The 16,350-nt window shown below is 41.3% G+C and overlaps 2 protein-coding genes across 3 annotated transcripts in view; one reads left to right on the top strand and one right to left on the bottom strand.

Moving 5' to 3' along the window:
* LOC138741223 (transgelin-like) overlaps positions 1-9,305 on the top strand; it is a 68,712-nt gene extending 59,407 nt beyond the window's left edge. For both annotated transcript variants that reach the window (XM_069894964.1, XM_069894963.1), the window contains 4 exons: positions 4,695-4,893; positions 5,624-5,798; positions 6,989-7,091; positions 8,087-9,305. In XM_069894964.1, the coding sequence (XP_069751065.1) occupies positions 4,714-4,893; positions 5,624-5,798; positions 6,989-7,091; positions 8,087-8,243 (615 nt within the window). In that variant the 5' untranslated portion in view covers positions 4,695-4,713 and the 3' untranslated portion in view covers positions 8,244-9,305. The remainder of the gene's footprint in view (positions 1-4,694; positions 4,894-5,623; positions 5,799-6,988; positions 7,092-8,086) is intronic.
* Positions 6,385-16,350, bottom strand: part of LOC138741221 (proprotein convertase subtilisin/kexin type 7-like) — a 212,016-nt gene continuing 202,050 nt past the window's right edge. The window contains exon 17 of the transcript XR_011343405.1: positions 6,385-7,664. The gene's annotated coding sequence lies outside the window, so the exon portion shown is untranslated. The remainder of the gene's footprint in view (positions 7,665-16,350) is intronic.

Below are 16,350 nucleotides of genomic sequence, written 5' to 3'. Positions count from 1 at the left end.
CCCCAAGATGACAGGTGCACAGAGCTGTAGCAAAACTCGGACTATAAAATCTGTGTATACAGTACCTTGACCATCAGGGTTATTGTGCAGCTCCCACGAACCTTTGCCGATCATGAGGCTAGGGAAATGCTGAATTTCGCTGCCGTCACTTCCAGGGAGTATAGCTGTACAGTGTTGAGGTGAATGAAGCTCTTGGTGCTTCCACTGTCAAATAGGCACAAGGTGGGGTGGCCATTTATCTGGATGCTCATTGTGGGCCTGAAAAGTTGATGCAGTCAGCGTTGATCCAGGGTTACTGATGCCAACATCAGCTTGTCTGAGGGGTTCTGTCGTCTGACAAGATGGCATTCATAATGGCGGCCCCCATGGCTCACAAATGGCCCTGTCATCGCTCGCCGGAATTGAAGAAGGAGAAAGCGGAGGTGACATTGCCAGAAATGACAAGGGAGAAGTCGGAAGTGACATCATAGCGGTCGGTAGTCTCTGTAAGTGGTGGTCCCTCTTTGCATGTGGTGTTGCTGGGCTTGGGGCTCTGCTTTGACTTACAGACTTTCATAAAGTGCCCCTTTATTCCAGAAATTGGTGCAGGTGGCATCCTTGGCAGGGCAGTGTTTCCTCAGATGCTTGCCATGCCCACAGAAATAACATGCCGGGAGGTCACCGATGGCGGCGGGTCAGGTTGGAACAGGAGGCTTGTGATCCCACCTACTAAGATGGCGTCCCCACAAGGTGGCTGTGTGCTCTCTGGAGAATGATTCAGCATTGTAGATGGCCCCTTCCAGGGTATTCGCTTGCTCGATGGTTTGAGTTAGGCTCAATTATTTCTGTTTGAGTAGCCTTTGCCTCATGTAGTCGGAGCGGGAACCCACCACACAGGCGTCCCTCATCATTAGCTCTGGATGCTGTTCTGCAGTCACAGCTTGGCAGTTTTAGTCTCTTACAAGCTCCTGCAGGGCCCTGACAAAGACATTGAGTGTCTCCCTGGGTTGCTGCCTGCATGAGTGGAGTATGTGCCATGCATAGACCTCATTCACCTATACCTTGTATTGGTCTTTTAAAATGTCCATTGCGTCTCTGTTGTAAGTTTGGCAGTTCTGGACCATCTGGCAGACCCGGTGTCCAATATATGAGAGCAGTAGGTGGGACTTGTCTTCGTTGTCCTGGATCGCATCCGCGGAGTCTGAGAAATCTTTTGAAGCAGTGATGCCAGAGAGCGAATTTATCGGCCACTTCAGGTTCTCTTGGGTTGATTTCCAGGCAATCCAATTTCAGATACATATCCATGTTCTGAGGAAGCAAAAATTCTAGCTAATAAAATTGATGTACGATCAATTAACCCAAAGACTGAAGTACAGGAACTGAAGGCTTTTATTAGCTAGAGATGGACAGTATCCCTTGAGTTGCTGGCTCACACTGACCTGGGCTCGAACTGGGGGCAGGGTTGTGGCATGGCAGCCTTTATGGAGGATAAAGAGGAGGTGCCATGAGCCGGCCAGTGAGAGCAAGGTCGAACATATAAGGTCAAAGTATTTACATACACAGTGGTTTCACCACAATTACAAAACAGGGCATGGGTATGAGTTATTCCCTTTAAGGTATAATGTTGACTACAGTTTCAATGTAATTAATACACTTTTCTTAAATTGTCAATGAAAGGGTATGCCTGAATTCTGATCAACCAACTACACTATGTGACGCATTTGGAGCTTGAAGCCTTCCATTGAGTGCATTGTCGTGGAGTCAAATAAGTACCACGGATATCATTCAGGGCTCTGAACTTCAAAAATAAAGTCCAATGTGATATTTTGCATCCAAATCCTATGCATGTGATCTGTGAATGTACAACATCCAGATGGATGAAATGTTTCTCCATTGGTACACATTTTTGTTTTGAATCTAGCTCCTGTGTTAAGGATTGAAGATGTTTATGTGAAATTTCACCTCAAACTACAATTCAGTAGTCTTGTTTCAATGCACTGCATTAACTAACCTTTTCTGACAAATGCGGCATGGGTTAGACATGGTATTCAAATTAAAGGTTTTCATGGTCATCTGGCAAATGGATGTAAATTGGATGGTTCCACAGATGTCACTAATCTCAGTGAAATCCCATGGACAGTCTGTAGGTTTACAATATAGCTCACAGATTGCATTTAAACCAATCCAGCATTGCCATGAGACTCCAGTCCTTCTGCACCTTTGTTGGTGGGAGGACCGAGTTTTTGAAAAAACCTATTCTCAACTCAATTTATTGACATTAACTCATCCCAGAATCAGTAGCTAGTTTGGACCATTTCCACAGGCTGGTCTGAAATTTCCTGAAGACAAGCTCACTGGCTTCATCCAGGTGGATTCCTTAGCATCTCCCCTTTTTGGAAAACCCTGAAAATAATTTTAACTGGTTTATTCATCATTCATTTTCCAGAGACCTTTATGTCAGCCCTTGAAACACACAGAGTTTGAACCTGTGTCCTAGAATTGGATTCTTGCAGTTCAATTTAAAGAACGATAATGATTTTATTTTTCATGTCCTAGTATTTTTTTCTAACTTGGATCAAACAGATATTGGCATGACAACTGCTCTCTTCTCTGCTTATGAACTGTTGCATTTGTTTCCTACTGACCATATGGAAGTTATGCTCTGTCCAGAGCAAAGCCTTCTGAGACTTGCATGCACAATGCAATTCGACTTGTTGTGCTGTAGCCCCAATCATCTTCAGCTTTTTAATGGCCCCCTTTATATCAATACATTGCAAACAGCGATGTCTAATTATTAGCAAACTGTTCCATTCCATTTGCAACAAATTAGCTTATGAACTTGTGGACGTGCTAATAAATACTTCCTCCCACTTGTGTTACAGAAGGATCAAAGACTCTCCAACAAGCATCTAACTATTAACCATTGACAATGCATTGCCTGTACCCCACCATTAACACCCTGGGAGTTGTCATTTAGCCAGAAACTCAACTGGCAAACCATTGTGCATGAGAGGTGGTTGCAGACTGGGCATCCTGTGACTTACCTTGACTCTAAGTCGGGAAGGTGATGGGAAATTCTCTGCTTGCCTGCATTAATGCCAAGAACACTTGAGTTCAATGCTATGCATGATCACTTGATTGGAACACCATTTACCATCCTAAACATTCTCTCACTCTGCAACCAGTAAACAGTGGCTGAAGTGCCCACAAAATGCACTCATTACTTGCTTGGGCTTTTCAATCTCTCTAATCTGTTACCTCTGTCAAGAGGAAGGACAAGGGCTGTTGGCATTGGAACATGACTTGCCCTCAAGGATGCATAACATCCTGATATGGAAGGATGTAAGTGCTTTCTCATTTTCACTGTCTCCATATCCTGAAGTACCCAACCACCGTGGCTGCAGTGGTTCAATGTGATGACTCACCATCACTTTCTGAGGGTAGTAGGTTATGGGCAAAAAATTCTGACTCTAGAACTGATCCCCAGATATTGGAAAATGAACAAGTAGAAAAATCAGTGAGGTTCTGATCCCAGTCACTCAACAAGGAAATGGCTGGGGGAATTCCAGCTACTTTTGAAACACTTTATTTAAACAATAAATTCTCAAACTTTTAATTCAGTAAAAGATCTTGAACTGCATTAAAACCTCCAGCCAGCATTGTCCAGTGGTGGATTAACCAGTATTACATTGGGATTTTGTGGAATGGATCGGCCTTGTCATACATTGAACTTAAATTATCAGGCAGAAAATTTATCAATACTTATCTGGACCCTGATGCAAATAGGGTACATTGGTTTGAATATCATTGAAAGGAAACTAACTTTATTCAGTTGACTGTTTTCTGGACAAGGAAATATTTTGTTCATAATATAATCCTAATGCAATCTTATAAAAATTGTCTAAGATTTTCTGCAAGTTGCTTTATCCATGAGTGGTCTCATTGGAACCAAATGTTAATCATTTGTATAGTGTTCTGTTAGACAAAGCCATGTGAAATACAATACAGCATAAATCTCTTGGGAAGAGTACTTGTCAAGATGCTATATTACTGATACTAAATGAGCATCTCATTTTAAAGTATTAGGAAGAGGTGATGTTGGATACTGTGCATTGGTCCTTTTAGTATTTCATTCTCAAATTTATAACCTTTTGCCATTTTCCAATTTTAGTGAATCATTAGGTTCCTCCTGAAATATTAGGTTTGATGCAGTTTAAAAAAAAACACTCCACTCATTTGTGGTACATGTACACTTGCCACTCACTTTAACTAGCTAAGAACCTGAATTTTCCAGTACTAATTATTTAAAGACTCCTCTGGCATTTTTGTCAAGGGACTCCCAAAGATTATTTGGGCAAAACAATGTTTTGTCTGGACATTTTTGTGACTTCTTAATTTTTTTTCTTGTGGGCATGGAGCTTGCAGTAGCTCCCTATTTTCATTTTAAAGCTCTGCATTATTCATTGTTTATCCTGATGGAGAACAACTATTTTTAACTATAAAGTGGCAGAGTCCTGAGAAGAATAAATGGTACAGAATGCTGATGTTCTGATTACCATTAATTTTTTTAAAATTTGTGAATAAAATCAAGTTTATTGTTATCACTTAAAGATCTCCTGACTTGTGATCTGCCTAACATTTGTTTCATTGAGCCTTTAATGTAGCAGAGTATTGTACTTTAGTTAATCATGGGTCCCTAACTGTTTCTGTTGCAGACTTGACCAACCTATAAACATGGCCAACCAAGGACCCACATATGGACTTAGTAAATCCATTCAAAGTAAAATTGAGAAGAAGTATGAACCAGAACTGGAGGAGCGGCTAGTGGAATGGATTGTTGCCCAATGTGGGTCAGAAGTGGGTCGACCAGAGGCTGGAAGAGTAGGCTTCCAGGTTTGGCTTAAGGATGGAACTGTGAGTATTCCATTAACTACAATTTACTTGAGGTGATTGAAGGGTAGATCAGATCAGATGTGGCAGAGGATGTTTAAATATTGCATCCTCTACCACATCTAATCTGATCTACCCTTCAGATCCAAGGTAAGAGAAGTAAATAAAAAGTACTTCAGAATTTTAAAGAATTGATGCACATAAAATTGTACATCAACCTCTGATCTTGTGTACTTCATTCAGTAATGCATCGAAACTTTATTTGACCACTTAAGGCAGACGGGTAATTTTGGCCTCCCTTTGAAACTGAGAATGGGAAGGAAAGTTGAAGTCTTAATAAACAATGACTTTTGTTGAATGCCAGATTTTCAAGTAGACTAAGGGTCTACTCCCTTGGTTATAAATCAGTGTGCAAGGAATTAAGTGGGAAATTAGGAGAATTGATGAGAAAATCAATGATTCTTTATTAATTGTGCGGAAAAAATAGATGGACACCTGAGTGTTTCCAGCCTTGATTTTTTTTGTTCAGTTATTCAGACAACTCCTGTGGAAGGAGAAACTAACATTGATCACTCCTTGGATGCTACCCGACTAGTTGTGTATCTTGAGCACTTCCTGATGGCTGGCAATGGAACGTCAGTGCTGGAGTACCTTACCACATTTCAGTTGTTTCAGTTCAGTTTAATTTGTATAACTTGAGTTTGTCTGTTTATGATTCTTATTAACATCAACTGGGGTGTACTACCTTTTGCAGGTACTGAGCCATCTGATAAACAGTCTCTATTCCGAGGACCAGAAACCACTCAAGAAGATTCAGACCAGTGATAAGGCTTTCAAACAAATGGAGCAAGTTTCGCAATTTCTTATAGCTGCTGAAAAATATGGTGTCAATAAAACAGACATCTTCCAGACTGTGGACCTCTGGGAAGGTGAGAACAGTAATCAAACTCCTGAAGCTGAATTCCTTTATATTGATGCCAGTCTGAAAGTTCCTCTAACTATATTTAAGCTGACTATTGGCCATTGGAGTATTGATGGAAGGCAAGGTTATTTGGGACTTGTAGCAATCATTTTCAACCTTTTTTCTCGGCTACGCCCCTCCCTCTTCCAGGACTCAGATGGCCCCCTCATTTTTGTTTTCTTCCATACTTCTCTCCTATTGACTTCTTAAAAAAACTTTAAAAATATTTGTTACATGAGGTGAAAAGAAAATGAGGCTTTTACTTAAATGTGCTGTGGCTCCCAGGGTGGGCTGGAGCCCCCCTCCCCCACCCCATTGAGGATGGCTAATTTACAGCATGAACTTGTTCATGGCTATGGACATCACTCTCCATGTGAGCACTTATTGGTCATCCCAAATTGCTCCTAGCTAATTATTTCTGATTCCTTTATAAAGGGCAGTGAAGCATAGACCCACTAATGATCAACAGTTGGCCTAGGACAGTAATGTTGGTGATCCAAGTAGGGCATTTAAGAATAGTCGAGTGGTTTTGCATTTATACTGTTGATTTATTGCAGATTTAATTACATGGAATACAATTTTCCAGCTAAAATAGAATTTAAACTGATGCTAGTAGATGTGGTCACCAATCTAACATTTTGACCAACATTTTAGTGTATTTATGAATGGTTTCCAACTGGTGAACAACCAATTGTTGGAAATGACACATGGGAGATTAATCTATTAGCCTCAAGTGGTAGGAAGTTGTCTTTCTAAAGAGAATTGGGGTTAGGGGAGGAAGAAACAACACCTGTAGACCATAAATATGTTTGTGATCCATGTAGTCGAGGTTTGGATGTTGTGAGGGGAAACAGGTATTTGGCAGTGGTGTGAATAATCTATGATATTCTTCTGTCATGTGTCCAATAAATAAACATATAAGGCTCCAAATGAAAATGTAAAAACCTCCATTCTGAGCTTGCTTTAGGCAATCAAGGTGATAGCTGCGTGAGAGTTTTGAAGAATAGATCTAGCATGGATCAAGTGATTTGGCAGGTTGTTTGGAATTTTAATAGTTCCATTCATTCAGTGGTGCAGCTTTGCAGTGGAGTGGGCTATCATATTGAATCTTTTGTCCCAATATCAGACTGAAGCCAAACTTTTCCAATTGTCTTGTAGCAAAGGACTTGGCTGGAGTCCAAAGGACCCTCATGGCCTTGGGAAGTATTGCAGTAACAAAGAACGATGGACATTACCACGGTGATCTACAATGGTTTCACAAGTAAGTAGCAGATTTGTGCAGATGAGATATTTGACTAACTGCAAGGTGTGTGCACTTGGGTTGATGGATTTTTCAAAAGGAAATGAATCATAAAATTGATTAAAAAATTTTTGTCATCACTTCAGATTGCCCAAATGTTTGCTTTGTTATCACCAATTTGATATCCAAGGCTAAAGCATGAACCTCAGACCCTCTCCTACATAAACCTGCAACACATCATGCTTTTTATAGAATAAACTTTCACTGTCACTTTGAGTGTTCAACATTAATTTATTGAAATATTCCACAAATCTACTGTCTTCATGATGGGATCTAGCACCCCATAAATTTTGAATTCTGTCCTTGCATAATAATGACTGGCTCCATGACAAAATTCATTCCAGGGACATTTTTCAGGCTTGTTGGAATGTGATTTTGCATCTTTACTGAAGACTTGTTTTAGGGGCTGGTGATGGGTCCTTCTTGACAATTCATCACCTGGTCATCCTTCAAAAAATTGTTTGTGAATGCTTTGTCGTATGAGTTTGTAGACTTCTTGCTCCATGAGTGCTCCTTCATCTTGATGTTGCATCTCTTTTGTGTTAAAGGAGAAGAAAACTGCATAGTTTAGATTTCAATAAGGGTGTCATATGTAACAGTGGCATTTTAAATGTTGATCAGTGAAAGACTGCATAAAGATTGTAAAATGAGATTTGAAATTACGCACAAGTGAAATTTTTATACTTTTATCAAAGCAAAATCAATCTGGTAGGGGAACCCTGTGTGTTCAGCGGGAGGAAAAAGACTGGTTTCTACTTCATTTTTTACTTATTTGACTGTTTTTAACTATCTGCACCATTTATTCCCTGACAGTTTGAAAATTGCTTATGTTTGTTTCTGGGGCCCCGAGTTCCTTCAGCATTTCTGTGCTTTTACGACAATCACCGTATCTGCAAACTTTCACCTTTCACTGAGTTTCCATTGTTTGTTTGTTTCCTGTTTCTCCTCCGCTGCAGAAAAGCACAAGAGAACAAGCGTGAATTTACGGAAGAACAGCTGCGCCAGGGACAGAACATCATCGGCCTACAGATGGGAAGCAACCAGGGAGCATCACAGGCTGAAATGGGTGGCTATGGAAATATCAGGCAGATTATCAGCATGAAGAAAACCTAAACTGACCTCTCTGTAAAGCATGATTTTACCATTTCAAAGTCAAAAGTCCAAATGGCCCAAACACTAAAGCCTTTGAAGTAAATGGTGTGAGTTAGACAGGTAGTATTTATTTGGCAGTTTATTAAGGGTTTTTTTTTGTCCTTTTAAAGTCTTGTAATACTTATTTCTCTCCCCCGTCCTCCATCCAAATATGGGCTGCAATTTGGATAATTAATGTTTTCTCTAGTACCTGGATCTTTTCATCACTCATTTATATCTTTCATTAAAAAAAATTATTAAGGACTGCATGTCACACTGCTAACTTTTCACTTTGACCTTGACGTAGAATTGTATTACAGCATGCTGGCAAAGCTTATTGGTTGTATGGCTGAACCAATCTGCTTTGCAATACTTCAATTTAAATTTCCTCATCACTGTCTGTCTAGTGGATAAAGAAATATACTTTTTATAAAATACTGTATGAAGGTAGTTGGAAATTACTGTCTTTTTTTGAAAGATATCTTTGCAATAATTAGCACATTAATTTGGATCAATTAATGTTTTGTTGAATGGCCAAAAGAATTTGAATGGAACACCTGATCACCATGACGATGACTTCCTAATGGAAAAATCTCTTGCTGTTTGCTTTGGGTATGTTACCCTCGTATGTCGCTACCCTGTCACGTACACCACACTGCTGTGAGGGAAACTTTTTTTTTTAAATGATAAACTTTTTTTTTAAAGCTGCATCTGAAATGTATGTATTAAAAGTAACTTGCACGAGAATTTGACCAAAATTGCTTGTTTTGGCATTTAGACTGCAGTGTTACAACTGTCCTTGTCCTGAGGTCAATACATGGCTGTTGTGGGGTTAGTAATGGCGGGTTACCTTGTGGGAAGAATGTTCTTTGATCAGAAATTTATAATAACAAAACATTCTACTCGTGTCCCTGCTGAAAAATAACTTTTTGTTTCAATGTTGTACATTGATTTTATTTTAAATTGTCATCGGCCCTGTATTTTGTACATTATTTTGCTTGTCAATTGAAACCGTACCAACCTGAATAAAATTTAAGATGGAGATCCGTGGTTGCCACTGATTGGATACAATGAATTGGTTAGAGTTGCAATATATTTTTGTGATGCATACCACTAACTGAGGGGAAGAACGATTAGAGCAATGCTATTAAAGCGCCAACAACACAGGTTCAAATCCAGCCTTGTCTGTAAGGAATTTGTATGTTCTCTCCATGACTGAATGGATGTGATCTGGTTTCTTCCCACCCTTAAACTCTTGTGGGGGGGGGTGGGGTTGTAGGTCAATTGGTGTAGTTGTGAGGCACGAGCTCGTAAGCTGGAACAGCATGTTACTGTGCTAAACATTTGAATTTGATGTTAGGGAGGGGCTGGAGTTGGAAATCCTTTACAACCAGTCCTAGGACCGAATATTTCAATATCACTCCATCAGTCAAGTGGTCTATGGTTAACCAGTGTTGTCATTTAGTGCAGTAAAGTTGACCTCCTGGATGCCCAGGATGAGAGCAAGCTGCGTTTCACATTCAAAACAACATCAAGACCAGAAGAACACAGAAAAATGTCCAAGGGAGTTTTTTTTTAAAGTGTCATGGTGGAGTATTAGTCCATCTTGTGAGAATAAATCATGAGATAAGCAACTGCTGAGGTGAGACTGGAGTGAACAAGGAGCAATCATGAACATCCATATTAAAATGCATGAACCTAAAATCTGTCCTCGCTTTCAAGCAAAAGATTGGTATCTTTCTCCACCCAATTTCCAATTTATTGTGCACAAATTGACTGCCACATTTCTTATCTTGAAGTCCAGGTGTTTCTGATGACCCTAAGGATATGAAAGATGGTTTATAAATACACTTCCTTCACTTGGTGCAAAAAGGAATGAAAGTCAAAAACTAGGTGCTGGAAACTGTAACTTTCTATAGATGCTACCTGATGTGTTTGGTTTTCAGCAAGGAACCTCCGATTTCTATTCCATTTCACAACACGTACTACAAACAATACAGTGCTCCAACCCTCCTGCTGAAACAGCATTGTGCTTTCAGTCGGGAAGATTCCATGTTTGACACAACAAGGAATGGTTAAATGAAATTGATGCTCTCCACTCTCACTGCTACAGAGTTGTTGATGTGTAGTGGAGGGTGGTTGTTCCTGGTTCTCCTGAGTTTGGGCACCTGCTTACATTTTGCTCATGCCTTGATGAAGGGCTCAAGCCTGAAATGTTTATGTAAATTTATTTTTGCTCTATAAAGTACACTGTTTGACCTGCTGAGTTTTTTCAGCTTTGTGTTCTTACTTTTAAGTCTGTTTAAAGAGGCCATTTTGTTCACAGACTACAGATTAACTGGATTTTCCAGAGAAAAGTTAGTTATTAATAGATCCAGGTGCTACCATGGGACTAGGGGGTGGCTGAAATTTACTGTTTGTGCAAATGCTCAAGGCAAATCTTGCCATTAAGCTTAGGTCGATGATGGACGTTTGAAATTTATTTTTCTGTGGGCTGGAGTTTAGACAGGTGTGAGTGAAGAACTATAGAACTTGTGAAATTCAAGAAATGTTGTACAATTTATTCACGCTTGCAGAATTACTAACTTTCCTCGCTGTATTTCTGACCTCACTCCCTCATGATATCTCCATTCTCAGCCACTCTTGGGGTTGCCAATCAATCTTTCCCAGTCCCAGAAATCCCCCTTTCTACTGCAGATACTGCACACCACTTCCCTGGATAGATTATGTGAACCCATAAGGTGTGCTGACAAGGTTATTTGTTACTAAAGTTAACAAAACTACATCTGCAACAATTTTTTTTTAATATGCTATATATTTCAGTGTATGAGTAGAGTCCTGAAACCCCAAAAAAAACTCAAATAATTGGGGTCGACTTCTATGCTGGATATACTTTTGAGACCTTAAATTCAACTCAAAATCCAATCTGCACTAATCCGGTGTAGAAGTCAACCTTTGAAAAACCAAAAAAAAAACCCTGACTGCAACAGATTTTCATTGAGAACACAATTAGCACCCTTCAAAATCGCTATCATTGTCTGAAAACAACACATTTAGAACCCTTCAAAATCACTCTTGCCATCATCGTCTGAAGCAGACAGCAGCAAGCACATCTATACTTGCACTGTTTAAACAGCCATCATATGGGTCCCAGTCTCTATCTGATGAGGCGGTTTCAGCTTCATTGTCAGTGTCCCACAATAAATCACCTTCCATGTCATCAATTGCACAAAAGATACCGCACTTTTTAAATGATTTTATCAGTCTCTAACTTTGTCCCATGCCTTGAACATGAAGTTATATAGCACATCAATCGATGCAGGACTCATTGCCCCACCTTTTGTAAACTACTTTTCTGCACTCGACATCCAAATAGTCCATTTCTTGCATACGAGGTCTTTGAATGGCTTGTTCAAGCAGACATCGAGAGGTTGCAATATGGATGTCAAACCACCTGGGATAACTGCCATGTAAGTATTATGTAGTGCTAATCTACTTTTAGTGTTCTCAGTTAAGCAAACTCCATTCTTTGTGTAAACTGTCTGGCTGCTGGTTCCACTCATTATCTATCCACAGTTTTACACCATTTTTATCCATCCATCCTTTTTCATGAAAATGTACAAAAATACCTACAGGGAATTTCATTTTCAGTTAAATTTTGCATTTGAAGATGACTATGGGTCTTTTTCCCGTCAGCCATGCACGATAACACGGTAAATCTGGTCCTTTCGTGGCCTGTACTTCTGGTTTGCACAGTTTGAATGCCTTTCTGTTGCCTATCATGGGGGTTTTGTCTATGTTTCCAATATTTGCCAATGCAAACTGATGTTTCTGCTGGTTCCATATAATAAACTGGTGAAAACTTAATGATCAAAATCTTTCAGAAGTTTCTGTGCAATATTTGTTTTTTGGCATAATACCAGATTTTTCCTGTTCATGAAACGATTGCACCAGCTGACTGTAGCCTCAAAATCACCACTGAGGTCTAGGTGAGACTTGGCCCACTGCAGAGAAAATTTTCTTTATTTTATTTCAGGCGACTATGTAGCAATCTTACCTCTGTTCACGTACCGATTCTGCAATGTGATTTTCCATCTCTGGCCAATGAGTGATTCCTTTTCTTAACGAACATTGCCTTTTTGGTATGTTTCTTAAAGTCTTCTTTCTTGCAATTTCTACGAACTTCTCATATACATCAAATTTTCTGGTAGCAGCCCAGCTGTTGGTTTTCTTGGCCATTTCTATCACTTTCAACTTGAAGCTCACTTTATATTTTTGTTGTGTGCTGTGTTGTGTTGATGGATCCTCCATGATAGCTATCACCTCCAGCCAACGCCCAACAGATCAATCTGCATGATTTATGGGGTCAATGTATATACTGGTCAATGGCCCTTCTCAGGCATTGCGAGCTTTTGGAGTCAATTTAAATGCCAGTCAACAGGGCACCTCAGGCACCCAGAAAATTGAGGTTGACGTACACCGAATATACCATAAAACCCGTTAAATGAGGCTGAAAAATGGGGATTAACTTATATGGTATATAAAGTTTCTTCTCCTTCCCTCACACACAAAACCAAAGACCTGCTGAATTTATAATCACAAATGTTTTTTTAAAAATACATGTTTATAAGGGTTGTTTACAAATCTGCAGCAATTCTTTGAAATTCAGCTCATAGTTAAGGTTGGACCTCATAAGCTGAAGATATAAGAATGGGATTCTGCAACCTCAATATCAGCAAGGTCAAGTGAAGCCCAGGTGACTATTTCGCTGACCACCTTAAACAGTTGGTTGGTGCCACTTCAACTTCACTCCCCATTCTAACACTGACCCTCCATCCCAGTCTCCCACACTGACCTGAATGTCCCGCGTCTCCCACGTTGACCCGTGCATCCTGCATCTCCCACACTAACATATTCATTCATATCTCCCATACTGACCCGTCCATCCCCATCTGCCACACTCATCCATCCATCCTCACACTGACCCGTCCATCCTGTGACTCCCATGCTGACCCGTTCATCCTGCATCTCTCATACTCCAGGGTGAAGCCAAGCAGTGAGAACAGCACCTCCAAGTTCTTCAATCTTATGGTGTGAACATCAAATTTTTGAATTTCAGGTAACTCACACCTGTGTTCCCTTCTCTCTCCTGATCCGATCCCTTCCCACCAGCTCCTTGTTAGCCAGTTTGTTTGCAGTAATGGGTAAAATACCCCCCCGTGGAGAAGGAGAAGCAGAGATGACCCCAAGGATGGTGACCATGATGGCAGACCAGCAAGAGGCTCTGTGGCAAAAAGACACACAAAGGCAGTGAGTTGTTGATGACTTGCAGCCAAGGAGCTTGCACAGGCTACAGGCTGCTGGGAACTTGGGGGTGAAAGGACTCAGATCAGGCAGCGGGGTGCTGAAGACTGGCTCATAAGAACTGGATTTCGAGAGGGTGCTGAGGGTAAGCTCCCGAAGTGCCCTGGGTGCTGAAGGCTTCCTCATCCCGTCAGAGGTTTGGATCTGGGCTCGGGTTGCCAATGGTTTGAACTGAGCTGAAGTCTTGTGTGACTGCAGAGGCTGTCGAAGTGCTAGAGGAAAAACTACAAACACTCTGTGACTTGGGTGGGTGGGGGGGGGGGGGGACTCTCTTTTGCTTCCCTCTCTGACTGTAAGGGCACTGGTCAATGGTGATAACGAATCTTTGTCTGCCTTATGGAGACTAAAGGCAATTTTGTGTAATATTACATTTGTTTTATTACATGACCATAAATTGTATCTGATCAAATTCAATCATTAGTTATTTATTAGATTCCAGATTCCACTTCTCTTTGTTGTATTCACATCACTTCTGTCACTATCTCCACCTCCACATTGCACTCTAAAGAATATACTGGTATATAAAATTAACAACATCAAGCTTGCAGTGTATACTGTACATATTATACAGTGGATTAAGAGGCCAGTAGTGGTAAATGTGAAACAATTTACCTTGATAACTGCTCATCAGTCAAAAGGGTGGCAAGAAGACTTCTTCGTGAGGTGTGATCCTGTTCTTTGGAGGCATGTATTCTGACATGGATAGACTCAAGTGTTTTGAGATTTGTTTTCTTACCTTCACATTCAGGTCGTGAGCACCACTTTGTGAGCCAATTTTGTACTGATAAGCCAAGCTGACTTACAGTCCCCTCTGGTGCTGTTGTTGGCCTCCTCAGCAACGACGATGGAGAGAAGAGGTGGAAAATCTCGTGAAATGGTGCAAGAGTAACAAACTGTGTCTCAACGTGGACAAGTCTTAGGAGATGATCATGGATGCCAGAAGGACCACTCTCCACTAGACATCAATAACTCTGTAGTGGAGAGAGTGGAGGCCACCAAGTTCCTTGGAGTTCACTTAATTAATGACCTATCATGAACACTCACCTCTTCACTTGCCAGTTAGGAAACTGGAGCTGCAGCTGGATGAAATTCAGATCATTTGGGAGGCAGTGATAGAGAGGAATTTTAGGGAGGCAGTCACCCCTAAGAGCCAAGAGACAGGCAGCTTGGTGACTGTCAGGGGAGGCAAAGGGAAGAGGCAGATGCAGAATACCCCTGTGGCCATTCCTGTCAATAATAAGTATACCATTTTGGATTCTGTTGGTGGGGACGACCTATCAGGGACAAGTTGTAGTGTCATGTCTCTGGCACTGAGACTGGGCCCTCAGATCAGAAGGGAAGGAGGGAGGAGCAGAGTGCAGTAGTGATAGGGGATTCGATAGTTATGGGGGAAAGATAGGAAGTTCTTCAGGAGAGATCGAGTGTCTTGGATGGTCTGTTCCATCCTTGGTGCTAGGGTCCAAGATATCTTGGATTGACCTCTCCCGATTCTAAGGAGGGAGGATGAGCAGCAAGATGTCGTGGTCCATGTAGGGACCAATCATGTGGGTTGGAAAGGTGAGGAGGTCCTGCTAGGAGAGTTTAGGGAGTTAGGTGCAAAGTTGAAGGACCGGACCTCCAGAGTGGTAATCTCAGGATTGCTACCTGTGTGACGTGCTAGTGAGGCTAGAAACGGGAAGGTAACGCAGCTAAATATGTGGCTAAAGAGATGGTACAGGAGGGAGGGCTTCAGGTTTCTGGATAATTGGGCTCTGTTCCAGGGAAGGTGGGACCTGTTCTGATGGGATGGTTTGCACCTGAACTGGAGGGGGAACCAACATCCTTGACGGTAGGTTTGCTCCGGGGGGGGGGGGGGGGTTTAAACTATATTTGCAGGGGGAGGGGAACTAGATTGATAGAGCAGATAGTGAAGTGGAGGACGGTAAGGGTCTTGTGAAGACTGCATGTAAAGGCAGAAAGCAGATGTTTATACATGATAGAAATGATCTCAGGTGTATCTATTTCAATGCGAGGAATATTGTTGGTCAGGCAGATGAGCTTAGGGCATGGATTTGCACGTGGGATTATGACATTATAGCTATTAGTGTGATGGTTGGAGGAGGGGCAGGACTGGCAGCTCCATGTTCTGGGGTTCCAATGTTTCAGATATGATAGAGGGGAGGATGAAAGAGGGAGGAGTGGCATTGCTCATCAGGGAAAATATCACAGCTATGCTTAGACAGGACACCACTGTGAACTCACCTACAGAGGCCATATGGGTGGAGCTAAATCTGAGAGAATTAGAGGCGTAAATCTGTCGGGAGATAGCAGACTATTGTAAGAAACAGAAAGTTGTGATAGTAGGAGATTTTAATTTTCCACATATTGAATGCGACTCCCATACTGTAAAAGGACTGGATGGCTTGGAGTTTGTCGAATGTGTACAGAAAAGTTTTCTAGATCATTATGTAGAGGTACCAATGAGAGAGGATGCAATACTTGATTTCCTATTAGGAAACCAGGCAGGTCAGGTGGCAGAAGTCTGTGTAGATGAGCATTTTGGGTCCAATAACCATAATGTCATTAGTTTCAAGTCATGTCTCCAGAATGGAGGACCATCGCCTTCCCAAGATCGTGTTATATGGCGAGCTCTCCACTGGCCACCGTGACAGAGGTGCACCAAAGAAAAGGTACAAGGACTGCCTAAAGAAATCTCTTGGTGCCTGCCACATTGACCACCGCCAGT

This window comes from Narcine bancroftii, chromosome 8, assembly GCF_036971445.1.
Source record: "Narcine bancroftii isolate sNarBan1 chromosome 8, sNarBan1.hap1, whole genome shotgun sequence".
In the NCBI taxonomy this organism is placed as follows: Eukaryota; Metazoa; Chordata; class Chondrichthyes; order Torpediniformes; family Narcinidae; genus Narcine; species Narcine bancroftii.
This window is presented reverse-complemented; position numbering and strand designations above follow the sequence as displayed.